General features: G+C 38.9%; 1 protein-coding gene across 1 annotated transcript in view; it reads right to left on the bottom strand.

The window, feature by feature from the left end:
• SYNE1 (spectrin repeat containing nuclear envelope protein 1) overlaps positions 1–24,202 on the bottom strand; it is a 311,148-nt gene that overhangs the window by 55,822 nt on the left and 231,124 nt on the right. The window contains exons 102-115 of the mRNA XM_075087908.1: positions 22,627–22,836; positions 21,059–21,160; positions 20,634–20,753; positions 17,572–17,772; positions 16,722–16,895; positions 16,137–16,268; positions 13,134–13,330; positions 11,964–12,096; positions 11,391–11,573; positions 9,986–10,135; positions 8,812–8,988; positions 6,073–6,228; positions 2,285–2,440; positions 1,379–1,549 (exon numbers count right to left, since the gene is read on the bottom strand). Of these exons, the coding sequence (XP_074944009.1) occupies positions 1,379–1,549; positions 2,285–2,440; positions 6,073–6,228; positions 8,812–8,988; positions 9,986–10,135; positions 11,391–11,573; positions 11,964–12,096; positions 13,134–13,330; positions 16,137–16,268; positions 16,722–16,895; positions 17,572–17,772; positions 20,634–20,753; positions 21,059–21,160; positions 22,627–22,836 (2,262 nt within the window). The remainder of the gene's footprint in view (positions 1–1,378; positions 1,550–2,284; positions 2,441–6,072; positions 6,229–8,811; positions 8,989–9,985; positions 10,136–11,390; positions 11,574–11,963; positions 12,097–13,133; positions 13,331–16,136; positions 16,269–16,721; positions 16,896–17,571; positions 17,773–20,633; positions 20,754–21,058; positions 21,161–22,626; positions 22,837–24,202) is intronic.

Raw genomic sequence — 24,202 nt, 5'->3', positions numbered from 1 at the left:
ATTTCAAAAGGGTATGTATCAATTACATCATACGGGTTATGGATGCAAAACTTGATTTCATGCACGTTTCATCTAAATTGCAGGTTGTTTAATATATCGACTGTTGTTAGTTTCATTTGATTCAATATGAAGGTGTAGCAAAAAGTAAATTTTAACATATTGTTTTCTCAAAATGTAATAATCTTGTAAAGGAAATTATTCTAATCAATTACTCTTGAAAAGAAAGAGTAAGTGCATGGAACTGCTTCAGAAATTAGAACTTAACTGATGGAAGAAAACAAATTAAATAAATTAACATTGTTCTGTTCAGAGCGAGATGAAAAAAGTAGCAGCACAAAAAAAGCTTTATTCTGAAAATAAGCTTCTTGCTCTTTCATTTATCAGTCTGAAGTACTGCTGGCAGGGAAAACGCTCTTTTTTTGTTAACCTTAAATAATTTTATGCATATTTTTACAGTTTGAGCAGCTAAGCAAATCTCAACCTTCTCAAACAATATAATCAGAAGCTTAATATAAGCAAAAAAAGTCATTTTCTGTACCTATTGTTTTACTGACCCCTCTCTGATACGTAAAAAAAATGAAAACAAAAAAGAGTGGCAGTAAAGTGTATTAATGGATACTCTTTAAATCTTGGTTTGAAAAGTGCTGTTAATGCTTAGGGCATTTAGCTTTATTTCTGTCTGGACTTCAAATCACACTGAATATTTAAATGATAACACAAAGTTAAATTTGCTGGCAAACACTAACAACATAAGTTCTTGTTATTTTAAGCATCTGGAAATGTTTGCATAATTATTTTTGATTCCAAAGACAACAGCTTTCTTTGAAATAAAAGGTTACTCTATGTAATAGAACAATAATTTTAATAATTTTTAATTTATTTAAATTATTTCAATTAATATTGAAATAATCACTTGAACATGTGAGTATCTCAGCTTTTGGAACATTATTTTATTTGACCTTCAATCTACTGCAACCACAGGGTTGAGCTAGGGGCAGGGGGAGGTTTAAAATATGATCTCAACATGTGCCAGTAGCTCAGAAACCTGATGAAGGAGAGTGAAAAACTTCAGTTTTAATGGTCACCAGCACAATTTAAAAGCTTTTAACAATTTAATAGTACGGCTCACAATTTAAAGAACAGCATCAAAAATCTAAGAAGAAAACAACTATCACCATTTTATTTTCTGCAAAATAAAAAATGCAATGGCTATTTGATAATGTGTTCTTTTAATGTCATGTGAATTTAACGTGCCAGTATGTGTGTACTTCCACTTCTTGTGAACTAAAATGTATTGTTATCTGAATCCATGCAATGAGGACAAAATTAATCCTTAAATCCATCCTTAGTATCTCAAGATGCATGGTATGCTTTTCACCTGAAGGTTATCAACTTGGACTTTCACAGCTTCCAAAGAACCGGTAAGAAGATAAAAATGGGACAAAGAATATCGGGCTTCTGTCAGGTAATTATTCAGTTCTTCATAAGCCACTTTGTAAATGCTCCACTGATCAAGAACAGATTGCAACAATATCTTCAGCTGGCTAACCTAGGAGGAAGGAGGGACAAAAAAATAAAGGTAAATGAAAAGTATTCAAGATATTTGGGGTTTGAATTATTTCCTTTCTTTTGATCTCAGATATTACTTGTTCTACACACCTAATCTTAAATCTGTTGGAGAATGAAGATTCACACAACAATCAGCTGGGCTTACACTGGGAACAGCATAAAGTTCTGCTTCATTTTATAAGGCTAGGTTGGCAGACACTGAGAAGGTATCAAGTCCATTCTACTTTGGTCCAAACCAGGATTAAGAGAAATTTCTTAAGACTATGAAACATGTACCCCTATTTGGCAGGCAAGTCAGCCTATGAAAGTCAGCAGAGAGGCTAGCCCTAACACACGGCATTCCTCCTGAGAAGGCGGGCTGATGTTATCAAGCTTTGGATGATGACAATTAATGCTGATCTCTTCCTTATTCTGAGAGACCTGTGTGCTTGAAAAGGTAGTTCCTTACAGATCATTTGGTACCTTTCCACTAAGCATCAGGAAGCATCCACAAAGCTTCAATTGAAAGAATTAAAAGCATTCTTGAAATAGGAAATATTATACCCATTTTATGTGGAGTGTACACACAAACTGGGGGAGGGATGGACACACGGACACAATTCAGAATCTTCTTCGCTACAATCAGGAGAAATCCACTAGTTGCAAACTGCTAATTATCCCTCTCCTCCACGGCCTATTCTTGGAGCTATAATTTGCCCCTTGATGATTCTTTTACCATGTGATCCAAATTGGCCCAGGAACGGTTAATTCCTTGCAATGTATTCATAACAGCAGAAGAGACTTCTTCCTTCTTGTTCTGTATCAAAGACAGACCACTCTGTTCTACATTTTCTACTTCTTTTTCCTTTGTTCTTATTGATTCTTCTAACTCCTGAAAATAAAAATAAGATACCTGAGTATTTTTGTTTGTTTAATTGGATAGATAATGCCTTAGGAGAGAAAAGATGCCCATACGCTCCTTAGTTTAAAAAAATAGGAAAGCCATGCTTGCATACTTTGACTTTTTATTCTCAAGAGAATCAAAACTCATCAGCAATTTTATTTTGTATTTTATGTTCCGTTTAAAGTGTAGTTGTTTGTCTTTGATTTAAATAGAAGCATGTCCTCTGCAGTAAACTTCTGTGTATCCTTCTGCTCTCATGTAGGAGTCCAAAACTCATTAAAAATAGGACAGCAGTTTGAATACATGGGAAAATTGTTGTGTGTCTTAGTTTATCCTACAACACTGAGAGGGCTTTTTAATTAGTCCAAAGCTGGCTCAAACCTCTGGAAAAAAATGAATTTTGCCACCCAAGGACAAAATGACTTCCTAAGGAAAAATGTCAATTTGCCATGCCTCCCCACATGAAACGGAGTCTTTATTCCTTTGCCAGGTCCCAGAAAAGCCCCTTGCCTGAGGACAGCAATCCTTCCCCTAGATGACAAGTTCACTGGAGTCCAGCCAATGACAACAAGCAACAGACTGCAGGAATTTTCCTTACTGCCTCCTCAAGGCTGCGTGCTGTTGGGAAGCATTAATGAGCCCAACAGCATTTTGCTCTGCTCAGCATTCCCACACACTAACCCAAGAAAATGGAAGAAAATGAACAATTTGTGTGAAAACAAGTGAAGAAAACAGGGCTGAGTACATAAGCACTGAGGCCATAACAACTTGTTAGTGGTTTCTTTTGCTGCTTCAGGCAGCAAAACCTGTGTTGTTGATTTAAGATGACCCTACATTGGTCATAAAACGCTGATTCAAAGTCTGCCGGTTTTATCATGTTTTATCAATAAGTGAAGTGCAAAAGCTCTGGTACGTAACATTTGCTAGTCACAAAACCTGTGATCTTCCTCATGCCTCAGCAGCATGAGAATGAAGTTACAAAATGTAGGAGAGGGAACAGGAAGACCCAATGAGCAACTGTAAATCATGTATCATGCTCCTCTAAGTTCACTCCTCTCCAGAAAACTACCTATAACATTTCATGGCACAATGCAGGGAGATCCAATAAAGTCCTGCAGTGCTCTGACTCATATGGAAGCTGCGTAGCTTCAGGTAGTACAAACACTGAGTCTGAGTGGGAAGTATGGCTTGTATGCTTCAGGCCGGAACAAATTTGTGTTTATCTATCTGGAGGTAAAATAGCGTGACGTGGAAAGTGGACTATGAGGTGAGAGCAATCTTGGGATGCCTTTACATTAAGTAGTACATCTTGTGGTCTCGGGTTATATTTTAATTTTCTGTAAGCCTTTCCTATTGAGAGAGATGGATCATCAGGGAAAGAAAACAACACAACAAAACTCTGGGCAAACTAAAAACCCATGTCTTTCAGTAAGTTACTCTTCCAAAGAATCAAAACAACAACAACTGAACCATTGCCATAACAGACTTTATGTTTTAGATAGTGGGGAGAGTATTTGGAACCAAATTCTGCCTAGTCGTGCAAACACTTGCTATTAACAGAATTTAACCCTGCACACATACAACATGCTTTTGACTATGTACATATATGTGAGAGCATTTCTGCTCTACTGTTTATTCTTAGCCTTGCCTTCTGTATTATTCCACATCTCTTCAAACTTCTAGCCACGACCTTGTTCCAGACTACAGCCTTGGAGTAATACATCTTTTTTTACCAGCTGACACCAAAGCAAACACTTCTAAGTTGTACATAGTAAATCTGACTTTAAAGAAGCAGATCTTAACACTAAAAAAGGCATTTAAATTTGTACAAGGTTGCTCCAAAATTCAGAATGTTAAACAGGCAAAATTTTCAAACACCAAGTGTGTCAAATATTTCTGGTTCTCTGTGAGAAGGGGTTTCTTATTCATAATTTTAAAGTCAACTGAATTAAAGACACATTACTATTTCTGACCTGTGATAGGAAAAAATGGTTGCCTTCACTTATTAACATGACACTAGGCAGCAACTAAGATCGGTTAATAAATAAACTGCAGCTTTTGTACTAGTTGAACCGGATAACTGGGAGTGTCTGATACAGTTATTTCTGAAACAGTTTGCTTCTCTGCTGATCAAAGTCTTGCCATTCATAACTAACTCCCCAAGTGTATTTGCTAACTCCCCTGACCAAAAGGAACCAGAAAGGTGGTAAATCAGATTCAGCTTTGAACTCCAGCCAAGCACAGCCTGCCAATTATGTCAGGCTATGCTAAATTACACTTGCTTCAGTCATATGGACTTATTGTGCTGAAACCATAAAGATACCTGAATTGAAACTAAGCACTGCAACCAGTTTGAAAACTTAGGTCAAGAACTTTGGAAAAAAAATTGACTTCTAATATATCTGGCCTGAACAACTATTTGCCTTTACATAAACAAAGATTGTTTAATACCTTGGTGAATACCTTGGTAAATTATTTTATGCCTTTCATTTGAATAGATTTCCAGCTGTTCTGTTTGTGAAGACTTAAAAGCTAGATCGTATTTATCCCATTCATTAAATGCATGCAGGAAAGACAGCCACACCAAGATAAAGACGCTTGCTTACTTGTACTTAAGGGGATGAGAACACCAAGATTTTGGGCATGCAGTTATCCTGACAAAGTTTACACATTTGATCTGGTGTGAAATTTATTTGGTGTCTGGTAGAACGTAATACTTTTGAGCAAAAATTGTTTGATGCCTGATAGCATGTTGTGGCCTTGTTTATAAATTCAGAAAAATTAATTTTGCATATACACCTATAAGCTTGAACTCCAGCCTGACAGCTCCAGAAGCAAGCTTCTAACTACTTAAATATGCGCTATTCTGAGCAAGATGTTCAGAGTCCAGTGTGATACCCTGTTCACTGCCGTGTAGTCCTTGTATGAATTTCGGACGAAAAACTGAGGTGGCTCTGAACTTCTGTGCATTATGCATAGCTGAGCTTTGCCTCATCCTGTCTTTGCCCATCGTAATCACAATTCTCCTTCAGTTTTCTGAAAGCAAGAAGGAATCCAGCACTATTTCCTTCTCTGGACAGTTGAATATTTGAAAAAAATTTCATTTCTAATAATTTTGAATGAAAGCATAAAACCTCTTTGGATTCTAGCATTTTTCTTTGAATAGTCAGGTGGAATATATCAGGTGGAAAAAGAACAGAAGAAAAAGCGGGGTGCAGAGGGAAGATAGTGATAAGGCAGAAAAAACAAGTTTCTGAATTGTCAAGCATAGTGTTCATGACATCAAGTTCCATAAGACTGGCTAAATAAGAATCAGAACTTATTCCTTTGACAGCTTTTCTAGTTCAATATGCCTGAATGTCCATGTCTGTGGAAATGTCCACGCTTCAATACTCAGTGCAAAAAGAATAATGACTTCGGTTGCTTTTAAAGATCTTTGGGACATGACTGTTCCTTCCTCCTTTCTTATTGCTTTCGCTTTAGGAATGAGATCTCTCCCTCACTGAAGTAAAGAGGAGTTCTGGTTCTAACTTCACTGATAGAAAGATTTCACATGGCTTTATCAAGTGTTGTTTCTAGCTGTTGGAAAGAGAATATTGTTATTTATAAGGGGACATTACCTGACAGTCTTTCAACGCATTCTGTACTGAAGCCTGGTCTCCGATTTTCTTTAGCTGTTTCAGCTTCTTCTCTTGGGTTTCAAACCAAGTTTTTAGGCATTGCACATTATTTTCATATTCTGCCCAGGATTCCTGAAGACTTTCCAACAGCTGGATCTGCAAAGAAATATGAGTATATACTTTCTTATACAATTACCTTTATTGTTGGGTCAATTAAGTAAATCAGTAAGGGCCAACACTGACCGGTGCCTTCATGGAATTCAATGCCTTCAGAATTTAAAAACAGTATATTCATCCAAGTTGAAATGTATATGCTATTTGTAAAAGAGTTCATAATAAAAAACCTGCTTTATCCAGAAATAATTATAGCGATATAACATATTAAAATATTATGACACACTGGAAGAAGCTAACACTTCGGCAGAACATTTTTATGAAGTGGAATTCTTTTTACAGATAAAGGACCTCAGGACTTCCCAAATAAAACTAAGCATGCAAACATATTTTTTATATTCCTTCTGTATAACTGTGTAAAGTAGATGAAGATTTATATTACCTCCTTTGTCAACTGACTGCTTTAAAGTTACTTAGATTTTTCTGATTGCCCTAGGTGTTATTCAATGCAAATGAGATAGCACTTCTATTAAAAAAAAAGAAAAGAATAAAAGAAAGAAATAACAAAGCAGATTTGAAAACAGCAGCACTGCCATTAAAAAGCATTCACAATATTTAAGACAAACTCCACTTTAGGGAATGAGCCATCTCAACTGGCTGTAATCTTAATTATAACTGCTTGAGAATGTGATGGTCAATAGCAGCCGTGGCCACAGTGACAATGAGACAGTTGTGAGTGAAGTAAGGAAAGCAAGTAGCAGACTAAAGATCGTTACAATAGCAGACTTTGGTTTGTTCAGGTAAGCATGATCCCATGGGAAGCTGTACTGAAGGACAAAGGAGTCCAGGAAGCTGGTTGATCTTCAAGGACAACTTCCTCAAGTCACAAAAATGACAAATTCACAGAAAGTGGATTACAAAGAATGGGTCTAGAAGCATGGCCTGACCATGCAGGGCTGATGTTAGGAAAGCAAAATCTTGGCTGGAACTAACTGGTGAGGGACAGAAGCCCATCTTGTTACTCTTCACAAGTATATCAGCAACTATTGGGAAACCACAGAACAGTCTGAGGTACACAGTGCCTTCTTTGTTCCAATCTTACTGATAAGATCTCCTCTCATGCCTCCCAGGTCTTCATGCTAACTAACAAATTTTGGCATAAAGAGGTACTAGCCATGGTAGAGGAGGAAAGAATTAGGGGCTATTTAAGTGAGTTGGACATATAAAAGTCCACAGAGCCAGACAGGATGTACCATACGGCGTTAATGTCATTTCAAGGCTGCTGTCTATCATTTTCAAAAGGTCATGACAGTTGGAGGAAGAAGCTAGTGACTGGAAAAAGGTTATACCACAAATCCTACCAGAAGCCATTTCCACATTCATAAAGAACAAGGAGGAGGAACATGTCTTGTCTTACCAACAGCAAATTGTGCCTGACCTAACTGATTGCCTCTGTTATAAGGATATGACTGACTCTGTGGGCAAGTGGAGACTAGTAGATGTTGTCTACCTTAGCTTTCTTTAGCAAGACTTTTGATATGATATCTCATACTACCCTTGTAGTGAAACTGAGGAAGCATGGGCTGGATGGGAGGTCTACAAACCAAAGTCACCTGGCTTAAAGGTTAGTGGTGAACATTACAATGTCTATCTGGCAGTCATTTACAAGATGCATCTTCAGAGTTAGTCCTGGGGTTGATATTGTTTAATATCTTAATCAATAAACTGAAAGACATGATGGACTGTCCTTTCAGCAGATTCATAGATGACACTGATTTGGGATAAGCAGTTGATATGCTGGAGAGTAGGGCTGCCATTCAGAGAAATCTCAACAACACGGAGAAATAGGTTCATCAATGCTCAAGAAATTGAGCAAAGACAAATGTAAAGTCCTGCCCCGGGACAAAATAACCTCATGCAACAATACAGGCTAGGAGCAGGCTGGATAGAAGAAAAGGACCTGGGGGCTACAATGGGCAATAACTTGAACATAATACACCATTAGTGTGCATTCGTGCTGATGAAGGCCAACTGCATCCTGGGTTAGACTACTGAGACTGCACCCAGCAGGTCAAAAGAAGTTGTTCTTCCCTTCTCCTTGACACTTGTGACCCATTTTGGGCACTCCAGTGCAAGGGAGAGATTGAAAAACTAATGAATGGTCACTAAGGTCCTTAGGGGGCTGGAGCATGACATGCAAGGAGAGGTTGGCTTCATTCAGCCAATGGGGAAAAGAAGGCAAAGGAAGCATCTAGTGCTGTCAACTCCTTATGAGGAGTTATGGGGAAGACAGAGGCAGACTGTTCTTGGAGATGCGCAGTAAAAAGAGGAGAGATAACAGTCACAAGTTGCCACAAGTGTTATTCTGACTGGGAATGAGATAAAAACTTGTCCCCCACAGGAGTGGTTAAGCACAGGAACAGGCTGCCCAGACAGGTTGTGGAATCTGTCCTTGGAGATTTTCAAAGCTCAGCTAAGCATGTCCCTGCACAATTTGATCTAACTGTAAAGTTAGCTCTAAGCAGGAGGTTGGAACGGATGACCTGCAGAAACTTCTAACCATTATTATCTTATATTCTATGTATTTTGAAAGTTCACTACAGAGCAGCTAGGTTTTTTCTTTACCTTTTCTGTTATCAGTCCTTGCAAGATTTGCCAACGTCTGTTCATTGCTCCGAGCTGTTCTGCAAAATCAGTTTTGTCGCTACGTTTACTTTCAACATCCTGGCTGCTAATTTGTAGCACTGACTGGTTCACAAAGTCTACTGTCAATTGTTTGCAATTTAAATCTATCTTGAAACCCTAGAAGAAAAAAAAAGGGGGGAAAAAAAAAACCCAAAACATAAGTACCATAATTTCTTACCTTCCTGCAAAAGAGGTGAAAAATATTCACAAATTACAACTTCACTACAATTTAGCTAAAAGGTTTTTTAGCAATTCAACAGCAATTAAAAACGTTATTACTTTTTCCTAAGTATGGAGAAATAAACTGGCAATACGCTGCCTTTGGAATAAGGAATCTGTCTTCCCCCCACTCCCGCCTCTAAAAAAATTATTGATATTGGTCAGAAGGATCAGATGTAAGAAAAACTGGGTATATATTAATTTTACTCACTTTATTTAGTCTCAAAATTTTTAATACAAAACCAGATAAGGTGGAAAATACTCTTACATAAAAAGAGAATAGCCAAGAAGTAAAGTATTTTTCAGACCAGTGAAACAAATCTGACATTGAGAAGAAAGTCACTGTGTGCAGATCTTTTACAAGGGTGCTACTGATCTAGTTAAAGAATTGAAATTGTGTTTATATCTTTACTCCTCAGTAGTTATTTCAAGATATAGTATCTTTCATTTTTGCTTCAGATACTGATCAAAATTATCTTGATCTGTAAACCACTGGCCACCTTCCATTCAAGAACAGGGTACACTTTGAGAAAGTGATATTACACAGAGTTCATAAAACATACATAATTTGCAAAGTGCTTTGTGGTTTTTTTTGTGAAAAACAGATCTAATAAGGTTTAATCACATGCATATTGCTTTGGATTTACCTGGAAATTAAGGTAAGCATCTTCAAAATTATATTCCTGCCATAACTAAATAGCAGAGTAAAAGTAATTTTGCCTTCTTTTCCACAGTATCAAATATTACCCAATTCTAACTAACTTGTGTACAGTTCTAACCACTCCACAGTGTAAGTTGTTCCTTTTTTTTCCTTAAATGACTTATACTTTACATATGTATACATATTTAATGTGGATAACTCAAAAGGGAAATCAGTTACATTTCCACTCAGTACCTTGTACTTCTGGATGTAATCCTGAATGACTTTTTGTCCTACTACATCTTTTATATTCTCTTCATCCTGTTGAATTATCTTTTCCATCAGGGAAATCCAGCTCATAACTTCAGTAATAGCATGGCGAGAAGGAATTTTGTCCATCTGGAGCTGTAGAGATAACAGACTTAAAATGTATATTATGAAGAAAATGGATAAGCATTCCTTGCATTACTGTAGTACATTTCCTTTACCTGTTCTTATTATCATGTTATTCTACTTCCCTAGCGTATCATTGAGGTTTATAAGGAAAAAAAAAAGTTTTAAAAAAAGGGAAGGTTTTAATAGGAAATGTATAACCGCATGCATCCTAATAAGAAAATATTATATTAAAGGCTTCTTATTTCCGTTCTTCATTGTACAAAGAAACTTGACGAACTCAAAGATTCCATTTCTGACTTCCAAAAGTTTCTGCATTCGCATTCCGTAATTCCATATTGGGCTTACATAGAAGATCAACTTCAAGCTACGCTTGTGCTGTCCGTGTAAATGGCTAATAAATAGAGCCATGAAGAATAATTTCATACAACTCTTCTTGTGGTGGTCATTTCTAAATGGGCTGATTTTGAATAGTACCTTTTTTTTTTTCTTAAAGACTCACTTTCAACATTTGATGCAGTAGTGCTTGCTTACATTTAGTTACTCAGAAACATGTTCTATGATGTTCTTGGTAGATATACATATTTTGCATTACAAGACAGTTCGGAGGACGACTGAATGACATTATTTTATTTAATATAATAGACTCAGGTAATATTTTGTTGCTGTTTATCTCTCCCCCTAAATCACAACGATATTACCAACTCTGACAGCATTCCAAATTATAAACTGAAGCAATCACTTAGATTGATAAGCTCCTAGCAACTAAATACTAAGCCAACTTTTAGATCAGTATAAGTCTTTAACTTCAGTTAAACTACACAAACAGACACAACCTCCTGCTCCTACATACACTAGCAGCACCTTGCACAATGTTTTTAGACTTATTTTGTCTTGCATAGACTTGAACCCAGATATTCGATTTAAACAAAAACACCACCTAAATCTGACAGGGCACAGAAATGTGAATTCCTTTTTTCCAAAAAGCGTACCAACACGTAGAAAAAACCCTCATCTGTTCTTTGGTTAAAATTTAACAAATGCAACCGTGAAAGTTTGACATTAACACCAATTGGTGTTAGACGGTATAGGTAGACAGGATTTGGACATGAGTGTAAGCTCTCCCACATTAAAACAGGAGTGACATTGTTCCTACCTTGCCACAAGTGGATAAATTGAGGAAGGGAGCAACTACCTCTCAAAGGCAGTGCCAACTGTATGGTCTGAACATTTTGGAATATCAAAGGCCATCACTGGCCTTCCTTACCTGGTGCAATTTCTCTTGTACTGCTGGGATTTGTGTGAGCAGCTCTGTCCACTGGCTGTCAATGTGGGACAATGCTGCACGCAATGCTGCTGTATCCACCTTCTTCAGCCTGAGAAGCTGGTTCCCAGTGCTCAGGACAGAAGATTTCTGGGATGATTTAGCATCTACTTCCTTTGAGAACTCCTGTAAGCAGAATAATTTTTGTGGGAATAATTAACTACTTGTTTACTGTACTTAAAGCTTTACCTCAGAAAGCTAAGAATATCCTCACTTCCCTTTAAAAATATGCACTCTTAGTGCTTACCAGCTATACCAAGTGAGAACAAAAACTTTCAGTCATAAAACCATCTTCTGTTTTCAGAATCATCATGCCTTACAATCACTGCATACAGCAAAGGAGTACTGAATGTGCAAACACACCAGTTTTCTGAAGGACAGCTCACCTACAGAAGCAGACTTTTTTTTTTTCATGCTCACTACTTCAACAATAAGACGAAGTATAAGCATATGGTTGCTCAACTGTTTGTTTGTAACTGGAGAGAAAAAGGTGTCCTATGTCCATGAATGACTTACCAAAAAGGAGTTCAGGTGGTCTCGGACTGTTTCCAGTTCCTGAGGAACTGTCAAAGACTGCTGGCTCCAAAACTCAAGCCGCTCCTTTGCAGATTGTAACCAAAGTGTCAGTTCACTTGATTCACTCTGATATCTGTAAAGATGTTTAAAGAAAACTAAAAGTCATCACCACTTCTTGCCTCCAACTGAGCAGTCCCTCCTCCATGTGTTAGAGGAAGATACTCTATGCCAGACTTAAAATAAAAATCTTTTCTTTCCTTTATTAAATTTCAGAAAAACGTGATTTAATTTTAAAGACAGGCATGGTATCAGGAAGCTCCTATTTTAGTCATTACACCCACAATTCCTAACAGTGCCTTCTTTTTGACTCTAAGGAAAAACTAAGTTTAACGAAGGACTAGTAACTACATTGTCAACCTGTTTGGTTAAGCTGCAACAGCCCCCACCCCACCTCCCACACAGAAACACATTTTTGCTTTCCATCAGAAGGCTCACTCTTCCAAAAATCTTTACCACAAGGTATCTCAGAGCAGAAACTTAACGTTTTTTTTCTTCAGAAACTATCTCCACATCTCTTCATATGCCGAGCAAATAATGAGATGTCTGAATGAGAGTGTCTCCACATAACCTTTATACGTACAATCCCTTTATGTAGCTCTCTTGAAAGGCTAGTGAGCCAACAAGCCAGGGGTATTATGCATAACAGACAAAGCTTCCATATCACTTAGAAAATGCATTTCAAAGGTATCATAACATTACTAAAGGCAGCTAAAAGCTCCGTTACATATATGCAATGACACAGACCCACAAGAAGCCAGCAGTGGCAATACCCCTACCAGAACATGCTGAGGCTATTCATGCTACCTAGCAAAGCACACACCCTTTCTTATTAACCTGTATGGACATCGGGCTTCTAACTTAGTCATCTAAATACAATATCTTCTGACTTCCTCCAACCAGCTGTTACGTGGTACATGTTTTATTGCAAATGAGAGAGTATGTTAGCACTTGTATGGAACAGAAGCAGGATATTGTAGAGTAGTCAAACTATCACATACATCTCAAAGTACTTTCTTTTAAATGTTGAATCTAATAGTTCTGGATTCAGAATGACTTTGACCTGAACAGCGCAGGTGAAGTAGTTTATACTGTCCATTACATCAGCATTACCTTGTCCAGTGCTTCAGTATTGTCTCCAGCCTGTGAAGCTCCTTGGTAACCTTGCTGGTGTTACTTAACCAGCGTTCTCCTAGTTGGTTCAGCTGACATTCGAGATCTGAGCAGCTAACAGAAAAAAGGAGCCTTTTCCCATCATCTAACACTTGGTATAATTTAGGTTGGTATTCAGACAGGGTAGATCTCAGATGCTGTAATGAAAGAGGAGATGGTTAGATAGCTCTGCAGATCTCTGCTACCACACTTTCTCAACATTTAGTTTTCTTCTATTGCATTTTGTAGCATATCCAATGTCACTGTGGCACACCACATTTTCTCCCCTTCTGCTCCAGCTCTAGAACTCCCTGAGAACCATCATGAGAGTAACCTGCTCAAAATCTGAACCTGGTGTCAATAACCCCTCACTTCACTATGTCTATTGACACCTCCTTACGATGAACTGCTCCTCTGTGTAGATATTTTACACTTGAAAAGATCAACTTCAAAAGAATCTTTGTGGGGAACTGCCATTTCTGAGCACAACTGATAAAAATACAGAACTTAATCTGCCACCTGCTGAAAACTCCACTGTAATGAAAGTTAAAGGTGTCCAATATCAAGTCATTAACAGTGGCCACACTTCAGCCCTTTCAATGCCTATCCTCAGCTCTCTTGTCATCTAACTCTTCTTTTACTGATCTACCCTATGCAATCCACAGCTACAAAAGAGAAGATTACCCCCCTCACCCCCTGCCACTCAATTCCCTGAACACAGAAACCAATTGTTGAGGAAAAAGAAAGCAAATGGTACTGAAAAAAAAGGAAAGTCTGTTAGTTCTTACCCTGAATCCAACCAGCAGCAGAGGCAGATTTCATTTAAACAGTGACTTGTGGATGGGTAAAGAATTGGTGTGTATGGGCAAATATACCTGCCAAATTCCGCTATCATTATGCAAATAGTACAGATTTTTAAAACATCTGTGTATTTGACTAAGCTTGAGCACAAAATATACATGCATTCCCATTTTTCAGTTATGCTGAAACTAATCTGAAGGTAAAGTGTACAAAACTACCAGTCTTGTGGTGAGTCCATAAACTTTCTATCACTTCCTATTTTCTCTTTCACATAAAAAAAGCTATAATAACTTAATAGAATTTTTATGTTTATATATGTGTCTGTGTGTGTACTTACATATAACATATACACACAAATAAATGTCTAACTCCTATGGAGTAGCATAAAAAATTCCAAGATTTTTAACCTAAATTTGGTCACAGGGAGAGGAAAAAAAGATGTTAAAGATTATGCCATAGCAGAGTCTGAGAATCTGGATTTGAATAACCTGGTTTATGTAACTGACAAGAGAAACAAAGGAGGAAAACTAATTCAGGGTCAGGACCAACACAAACAATGCCTAGCATTAAACAAAACCAAAATAAACCCCCACACAATAGATTGCTTAAGTTGTCCTCATGCCATTTCAAAAGCAGAAAGCTGTCTAGTAAAAGAACAATATACATAACAAATTCAGAGTAGACAAGAAGTCAATATGCAAGAAAAATTTGGCAAACATTTTTCTGTAAAACAAAATGAGAAAAAAAAAAAACAACCCACCAACTAAAGTGTCTGGTGAATAACGAGACAAAGACAAAACACTAGACCAGAACTCTCATTTTGAGAGCAGGCAGAAAAAAACCAGGATGTGTTAGAAACCTATATTTAAACTACTAGTTCTTGTTGCATTTGAGAAGGAAGGAAGGCAACTTGGGGAACCACAGGTTGTTCAGCCTCACCTCCCTCTCTAGAAAGATCACGGAGCACATCCCCTTGGAATCCATTTTCAAGGACAAGAAGGACCAAAAGGTAATCAGGAATATTAATTTTGGATTCACTAACTTTTATGACAGCCTTTTATGACAAAATTACTGTCTCTGTGGATGAGATTGACTTCAGTATGTCCTTTGACACCATCTTCCACAGGACCCTCCTCTGGAAGCGGAGAGAATGCAGGCTGGATAAAAGGACTGTTACATGGGTTGAACACTAGCTGCATTACCATTCTCAAACGCTAGAGATCAAAGGCTTGCTGTCTGTCTGGAAGACTGTAATGGGCACAATACTCCAGGGATTGTTGATATTTGAGCCCAAACATCTTCAACATCTTCATTAATGGCACAGATGATGATAGAGAGTGCTCCCTCAGGGAATTTGTGGATGACACTAGTGTAGGGAGAGTGGTTGACACAAAAAATGGCAGACTTAGTCCAGAGACACTTTGATAAACTTGAGGTTGGAGGCAGCAGAAACCTCAGGAGGCTCAACAAGAGGTGCAATTCTGTGCCTTTCTCAGTACAGGCTAGGAAGGGAATGGCTAGCGAATTTAACTTGGCACCTTCCATAACCAAGACATCATGAATAAGGCAAGCCACAGCACTGGCCTACATAAAGACTGAGAACAACCAACATAAGTTATCTTATTATCCCCACCTACATGGTGCTGACAATGCCACATCTAGTGCATCTGATTCTGCCCCACCTACCACCAAGTTCAAGACGAAGGAAGTAGTCAGGGTCTGGTGTACAGCTATTAAGATGTTTAGGGACCTAGAGCACAAGTCCTTTAAAAAGATGCTGAGCAAGGTGTGCTTGTTTTAGATTGGCAAACAGGAGGCTAAGGGCCAGTCTAACAAAAGCCTACAACTATTTGGAGTAGAATTAGAAAGATTACAGGGGTAAATGCTCCTCAGTAGTGCCACACAATGTAAAAAGGACAATGGTGACAAGCTGAAAGCTGAAGGTTTAGATTGGTCATTACAGAAAACCATATCAGTAGGGGGTGGTGCAACTGCAATTGGTCCCCAGTTTGGCTGCGGGATCTTCACCTTTTGAGGTTTCCAATGCTGTAGATGATCTAGCCCATGGCAATTGCCCTGCTTCAAGTGGGAGGCTGGACTAGATGACCTTCAGAAGTCCCTCTCATCCAACTTTTCCATAAAGAAAGTCTAAAAAGCACCAACCTGAAAAAGTGTAATCCGGTCAGTAAGCCTGTCCTCTGTCTCTTCCACCAAACCAATGCTGGGGATGCTACCTTCAACAGACTCCAGCTGTCTTGTAAGTTCCTGGTAATCTTCATCCAGATGCATCCAGGTCTGCAAGCACAAATTATCCATGTATATGGTGAATATTGATCTGGGTATCTAATTGCTTGCTTTCTCAATCTGAAATCCTATAGCTGCATGGTTGTGAATGAAGTACAATAATAACAGTACAATAATATCAGTACAAGTGTCCAGTGAACCTATAAGAAGACACCACCTGTGTCTTAAGCTCAGCTTTTAGTTAGAACACATGGATAAAGCTGTCATGTTTTCCTTGTCAGCTAAAGCTATGGAGCTCTTTTAAATTTAGAGGAACTCAACTTGTGTCATCTGAAGGTCACAACAGTTAAATAGCAAAGACTACACTAGTCTATCAGTGCCTTGCATGTGTGACAAAAGGGACTGATGTCTATCAAGTCTGTCCAAACACAGGAAATGAAGATTACAGAATATCCCGGTAGCTAATCACAGCAGCAGTACAGGAAAGACCACAGAAATTCTCACCTCTAGAATGTATTCCAGCTCCACACCTCGTTTATGAGCCAGCTTTAATACAGATGAAGCTTGTGTCATTAGCTCTGAATGTGACTGAGTTTCCTTCAAGAGGGCAAAGCTACTCATCTTTCTAAAGAGCGTTTCTGTCATGATCATGTGCGACTCCAACCCCTGAAAATATTCCTGAGAAATTTGGGTGTGAGGGAGAGGGCAAAGAGAGAATAGAAAAGAGAAAGTGCAATTGTTACTTAACTCATTACCACTAAAACAACATTTTAAGACAATACCAGTACAATCAGGTAACTGTAGACAGAATTAGGTAAACTTCTCACTCCACCAACATTTCACAAAATCCAACACACAAAAAAAGGACAATGGCCTCTTTAAAGAAAGAAAGAGATCACCCTTTCCACACAAATGCTATCCCAACTCTCATTCCATAAACAAAAATAGCTTAAATCAGATATACATCAAGAAAAAATTCTGCCTAAAAAAAAAAAGGGAGAAGTGTTGTTATATTTTTGGGTGCTATTATGAAATGTAAATTTCTGTTGGAAAAAAATGGGAATGGTGATGATACTGCTATGTAGCATGACAGGACAAAATTAGGAACTTCTTATTAGAATAAGGAAGAAAATGTGATCCACCTGGGTTGACCTTCAACAGAGGTTTTGAAAGTTATTTAGTCAGAACAGTTCATTGATTCCAATTTAAAATAGAGTAAGCTTTGATATATCTTGATTTGATACTGGCCCACCATTCTAAAAAGCTCCTGAACCTTTAGGAACAGAAGGTTAGCAATTTGCTGTATAGAAGCTTATAGTCATAATTAGTCCTGAAATATGTCCCAGTTTCTTACCTTATGTTTGTCAAGTAGTGACTGAACCTCCTCCTTAGAAGCAACAATCATTTTCTGGTCACCAGCTGTCTTTTCTTGGCCTGTTTCTAAAAGGTCAGCCAGGTCCTGCAAAGCCCGTTCATACTGCCTCTTAAGAGCCAGATTCTGATTCAGGTCACTCCGTCTGGATCCAATGATCATCATCAGCTCATCATACATATCCTTGGGGACAAAGAGTAGCAATGGTGATTCTTATTGCACACCTTACACATGTCTTCCTATAAGCAACCTTACTATCCCTGTATTCCTCTGTGAATACTAGCAGAATAACACCTCCTCCCAGCTCAAAAAGACTGTGCAGATATACTGACTTAAATGATAAACTAACAACCCACCCCCTAAAAAGAGAAAAAATAAGCAAGACCTGCAAGTCTTCCAAGTGCATGCATTTGGGACAAAGTTAGCAGAATCCCAAAGACTTGTTTTAAGTAGCAAGGGAGTAGGGTGATTGGGCTTAAGTCATCAAAATCCAGACTACTGTGTGGCTCCTGCACACTGCAGATGCTGTTTACATTTTGCTTCTTATAATGCACGGGGTTGGGTGTACTCCATCATGGCTAGAAACAATAGGCATCTCAAAGTCAGATTTGTCTCCCTCTCCTGCCCCAGCAGCTTACTGGTAGCAAGCAACACACATGCAACCAAACTAGGCCAAAAATAGCAATATACTTTATGTAGAACAGTAAAGTGCAGAAAAAGTGCAGTGTGTATTTCAGTGTGCCCATACTGCCAAATTACAAAATGATCCAAAAGGAAGAATCTTATCAGTTTCCACATGCTCTTACTCATCCTGTATACCATAAAAGTGAGAACAACCTACAGATGCTTTTCTTCACCTGAACAGGACTATTTTCTTGTTTTGGTTTTGAGAATTGTATTCTCAGAACATACATCTGACTGTGAGGGCAAAGCTGTACTTTTGATCAAGACAAGACATCCAGAAATTAATAAACCAAAATATCTCTACAACCATCCAGTGCTACAGCAAAGTCCCAACCTCAGACTGCAGCTGGCTCTCCTAGATTTAAAGAAACAATTGTGAGAAGCACAGCAGTCAAAAAAGCACTAAAGACTGAAATCAAGGGGAGGGGGATATGCACATATGCACACCTAACCTGACCACAAAAGAAAAGCAGACAGCTCTAAGACCAAAAGGATAAAGAACTGAGCAAAAGACATATTTGCACAAACTCTGTCACTCATTTTTAATTGAGATCACTCTTTGTTGATTTAAGTAGTTTATGGATCAGTTTCAGCTGTTTTCTTTGTTTTCAGTTTATTATTGTGTCATAAAGGGTAACATTCAGTCGTTTACTTGGATTACTATCCATTATTAATTCTTCAGGTAGGCAGCGATGAAGCTGCAGAAATAGTCTGAGGGCTACCAGGAGAGACTTCAGGGCCTTGGGACAAGTGGTTAAGGGATCGGGAGCACAAGCAGTGTTCTCCTCTATCCTTCCAGTTGCAGGGGATGACGAGGGAAAAAACAGGAAGAGTCAGAAGATCAATACCTGGCTCCAAGCCTGGTGTCACTGCTGGAATTTTGGGTTTTTTGATCATGGGCCCGTTTACACGACACCAGGCCTGCTGGCAACAGATGGGATACACCAGTCTCAAAGGGGGAAAAGGATCTTTGCACAGGGGTTAGCAGGGCTCATTGAAACAGTTTTAAACTACATTTGAAGGATGAAAGGGATAAAAACAGGACTCACTAGAGATAAGTCTAGGGGTGGCATGCCAGTGTTTGAGGGACTGTATGCTAGTGAGGTCCTTTGGTCTGCCGTTTCAGTGGAGGTAGGAGATGGAGATCCACGCATCAGCAAAGATGCAAGGGTTATGGATGTGTTAGGAACCATGGAAGTGCCTAAGAATGGTCACACAGGAATTAGGGTTTCTCCCCCCAGAAAGGTGGTGGGATCAATAGCCTGAACGAAGTGCATCAACACCAATGCACACAGCATGGGCAACAAACAGAAGGAGCTGCAAGCCGTTGTGCAGCAGGAAAACTATGCCATAGTTGCCATTGCAGAAACATGGTGGGATGACTTGCACAACTGGATTGCTACAAAGGAGCGCTATAAACTCTTCAAAAGGGATAGGCAAGGAAGGAGAGGCGATGGGGTAGCCCTGTATGATAGGGAGTGCTTTGATTGTTCTGTTTAATTTCTCTATCAATGATCTGGATGAGGGGATCAAGTGCACCATCAATAAGTTTGCAGATGACACCAAGTTGGGCAGGAGTGTTGATCTGCTTAAGGGAAGGAAGGCTCTACAGAGGGATCTGGACAGGCTGGATCAACGTGATAGAACAAGACAAAATGGCCTCAAGTTGCACCAGGGGAGATTTAGACTGGAGATTAGGAAAAAGTTCTTCCCCGAAAGGGTTGTCAAACGTTGGAACAGGCTGCCCAGGGAAGCGGTTGAGTCACCATCCCTAGAGGTATTTAAAAGTCGTGTAGATGTGCTGCTTAGAGACATGGTTTAGTGGTGGACTTCGCAGTGCTAGGTTAAAAGTTAGACTTGATGATCTTAAAGGTTTTTTCCAACCTAAATGATTCTATGATTCTATGCAGGAACATTAAAAGTGTTCTTGTAAAAGCAGAACATTTCCAGTTTCAGGTCACACTTAGCTATCTATCCCCCTTTACCCTTCTTTTTTTTAATGACAGATGTGAGAGGGAACTGAACACCAGACCATGAAACACTGGTGAGAACGGGACTCAACCTTTGGCAGACATTTCCATTTACATGCATAACTTTATCCATTTGAACAGGGTCTCAACAGGAGCTGAAAGAAAACATGTTTTTGTGTGTTTTTATGATTAACACTACTAACAACAAAGATGTTAGAAAATCTAAAAATGCAAAAGTAGAAATACCAGGTGAATCAGGGAGAAAATAATCTTTTATACACACTGAAAAGCTTTCAGATATGCTTTCCTGAACTGCCTTATGAACAATAAAAAGGACCATATTAATACCTTTGATATAACCAGATGGAAGATGGATCTTAAGAACCATACCTGGATCTTAGACAGCTCTTGTACAGAAGGTTGGTCAATTTGTAGCTTGTCTACACGCTTCTTTAATTCATTGATTCCAGCATCTAGTTCCTTCAAACCTTCTTCTGCCTGCAGAATGACCTGTATTGGAAAACCACATCCTATAGTTTTAAGATTTAATAACAGCACTGTAGGTGCCATATGGTAATATTCTTTTATTTCAAATAGTGCCCAGTATGTGCATAACTAGGTCACCTGGGGAGATAAGAAAGACACCTTGTGTTTGTTATTTTTAAATTTATAAACATATGTAGTACACTCTTGGAAGTGCTCATTTTCACGTAATTTATGTGAACACATAAATTCCCCCATTTACAGCAGCTGTTCTCTAGAATCCACTTATACCTTCCCTCCTCCCCGCCTGAGTAATGGACATTTGGTAATACCTGCATTTGTTCTGTTTCTGGTCTCTCAAATGCCTCTGCTAGTTTCTGTAGAACTAAATATTTGTTATCAGCCACCGATGTAAACAGGAGCTTCAGGTCATTCTACGGGAGACAAAACCAACCACAAATTATAGACAAGCACAGCACAAACCAACTGAAAAATATCTTACATACCAAAAAGTTTAAAGCATTACAATGCTACAATGTCAGCACTAAGTCATAAAAAGTATTCAGCACTGGAAGTGCCATAATTATCCAATGCAAACCATGCACCTTTACCAAAAATCCATAACCGGGTATATATGAGCAAAAACCTAAACCAGCTTATATACAAAACATAACCTGTGAACACACTTCTGCTTTTGCCTTTGGATTATTTAGCTTCATTTAAGAAAAATGCAGTATTCCTGTATAGTTTATCCAATCACATATGCCTGTAAACAAGTTAGGTTTTACTTTTAAAGGCAAGCTTTTTTTTTATTACAAACTTGAGCAAATATAACAAAAAAGTAGATAACACCTCAACACATTACAGGGCTAACTACACATTACAACTTTTGAAGTACCTCATCACAGACTAGACACAATTTTGCCAAGCTACAATCAATTTTTTCTTTCATGTATTCATCCCAACAGATTTTTAGCATTAAATAGGAGGGTGTTTCTGATTTGTTTTTTGCATGCAGTAATTCTTTTAAATATTAAATATCTCTGGTATAACAATAAGGCACATGATTCTAACCAGCTTGTCTTCTTCCTTCAGCAAAGGAAGGCCTTTTATTGATAAATTGCTGAAATTATTTTTTTTCCTATCTACTGCTGAGGAAAGGTTATGGAATTTGGAAAGAAATCCTGCAGTAACCGCCTGTGAAATGGTAATACTAATCTAAAGACACCAGCAACCTATTTTCCACTTTTTTGCTGGAATTTATGTTTTTTTCATTAAAACTAAACCATACTGGAGGTTTTATATGATAAGAATAGGAAAGAAGGTAGAGACCAAGTAAGATCTGAAAGCATTTCTGAACTCCGTTTGAAAAGATTTCTAAAAGCAAATGTTTCTCCACTTCTCTTCATTTTTTTCTGATTTGCTCAATACAGATATCTTGGATACAAGCTCTGATAGAATAATGGATAGCTTAAAGGTGATCAGAAAGGTGGGAATCAGTATTATGCTTTCTATTTTATCACAGCTAATAAAAGCAGTGTACCCTATCATTTATGAAATTACAAAACGTGTAGAGTGGAAGTCCAAAGTTGCTTTTTCTCCTTTGAGACCAGTAGCCACCAACTTCCATTTATTGCAATACCAGTAGGGTGAGAAAGTGTTGGATGAAGGATCACTTCTACAATAACTGCATGAGTTGCAGGATGCTTCGAGCAGAGAGTTTAAATTTTGGATCATGATTTGGGTGCCAAGTATTGCATAGCCTAAGAAGTTGTTTGATATTCAGTAAAAACTTGTTCTCTTGATTTGGTACCAAAAGTTCTCATTGTTTTGAGAATCACATCCTTTGTATCCCCATTTGACATGTACCCTTGTTAATTCCTTCAGATGGGCATCATACCTTGAAAGTCACTAGTTGCTGGAGCCGTCCTTTCATCTGATGGCATCTGTCGTTTACTACTGACTCCAGCAAGGTCAGTCTTCTCAGGAGACAATCCAAAGTGTCTTCTATAATATCCCTATTATCACCATTCTCAGGAAATATCTGAGCAAATAGATTCTTGTTCTTATCCATTTCTTCTGTTATCTCTTTGATTTCTTTGGCAAGAGACTGATTTCGTAGAAAACAAAACAAAGGAAAAATTAGACATTCTCGAAAGCAGGCAAACATATTGCCATAACCACTGCCACTTCTGCAGTGATGCAGTGACTTTTTACATTGTTATTATATACACACTAGACAAAGTTATAAAGCTATAGCATTTCTGATAATAAAAAACCCCAGACTGCTCTGAGGAAAAGAAGTGCTGAAACAAAATAAACCCGCCCAAATAAGGGCTTTGTGAAACAGAAATCTATGTAGCTGCTGAAAAAGTCTTTTTCCCTCCCTCCCTCTCCTTCTCTTCCTCTCCATTTCTTGTTGATGCATTTGTACTGTTTCCATATCCCAGAGCATTCCTCCCTCTTTTCACCTTGTTTCAATTTCAACACTGTGATGTTTGCTAATACTTAGCAAAGAAGTAAAACAGAGGAAAGACTCTATGTTTAATTCTCTTCTGAACAGGCAAAATTCAGGTCAGGTGCTGATTTCTGCAGTATTTTTGTATTGGGTTTGCATGGCAAGGTTTTGGTAGTTGGAGGGCTACAGGGGTGGCTTTTGTGAGAAGCTGCTAGAAGCTTACCCTGTGCCCCACAGAGACAATGCCAGGTGGCTTCAAGATGGACCCGCTGCTGGCCAAGGCTGAGCCCATCAGCAACAGCGGGGATAACATATTTGAGAATTGGGGAAAAAGCCCTGCACACCACCAGCACCAGTCAGAACAGAGGAGTGAGAATATGTGAGAGGAACAGCCCTGCAGGCACCAGGGTCAGTGAAGAAGGAGGGGGGAGGAGGTGCTCCAGGCACTATAGCAGAGACTCCCCTGCAGCCCGTGATGATGACCACGGTGAGGCAGGCTGAGCCCCTGTGGTCCATGGAGGTTAATGGTGGAGCAGATATCCACCTACAATCTGTGGAGGACCCCATGTCGCAGCAGGGGATACCCAAAGGAGACTGTGACCCTGTGGGAAGCCCATGCTGGAGCAGGCTCATGGCATGACCTCTGGCCTCATGAAAAGAGGAGCCCACACTGGAGCAGGTTTGCTGGCAGGACTTGTGACCCCAAGGGAAGGGCCCACGCTAGAGCAGTCTGTTCCTGAAGGACTGCACCCTGTGGAAAGGACCAATGCTGGAACAGTTTGTAAAGAACTGCAGCCTGTGGGAAGGACTCTCACTGGAGAAATTGATGAAGAACTGTCTCCCATGGGAGGAAACCCACACTGGAGCAGGGGAAGAGTGTGAGGAGTCTTCCCCCTGAGGAGGAAGGAGCAGCAGAGAAAATGTGTGATGAACTGACTGCAGTGCCCATTCCCCATCCCCCTGCACCGCTGGAGGGGAGGAAGAAGAGAATTCAGGAGTACAGTTGAGCCTGGGAGGA

The sequence above is a fragment of the Phalacrocorax aristotelis genome, chromosome 3 (genome assembly GCF_949628215.1).
Source record: "Phalacrocorax aristotelis chromosome 3, bGulAri2.1, whole genome shotgun sequence".
Classification (NCBI taxonomy): Eukaryota; Metazoa; Chordata; class Aves; order Suliformes; family Phalacrocoracidae; genus Phalacrocorax; species Phalacrocorax aristotelis.
This window is presented reverse-complemented; position numbering and strand designations above follow the sequence as displayed.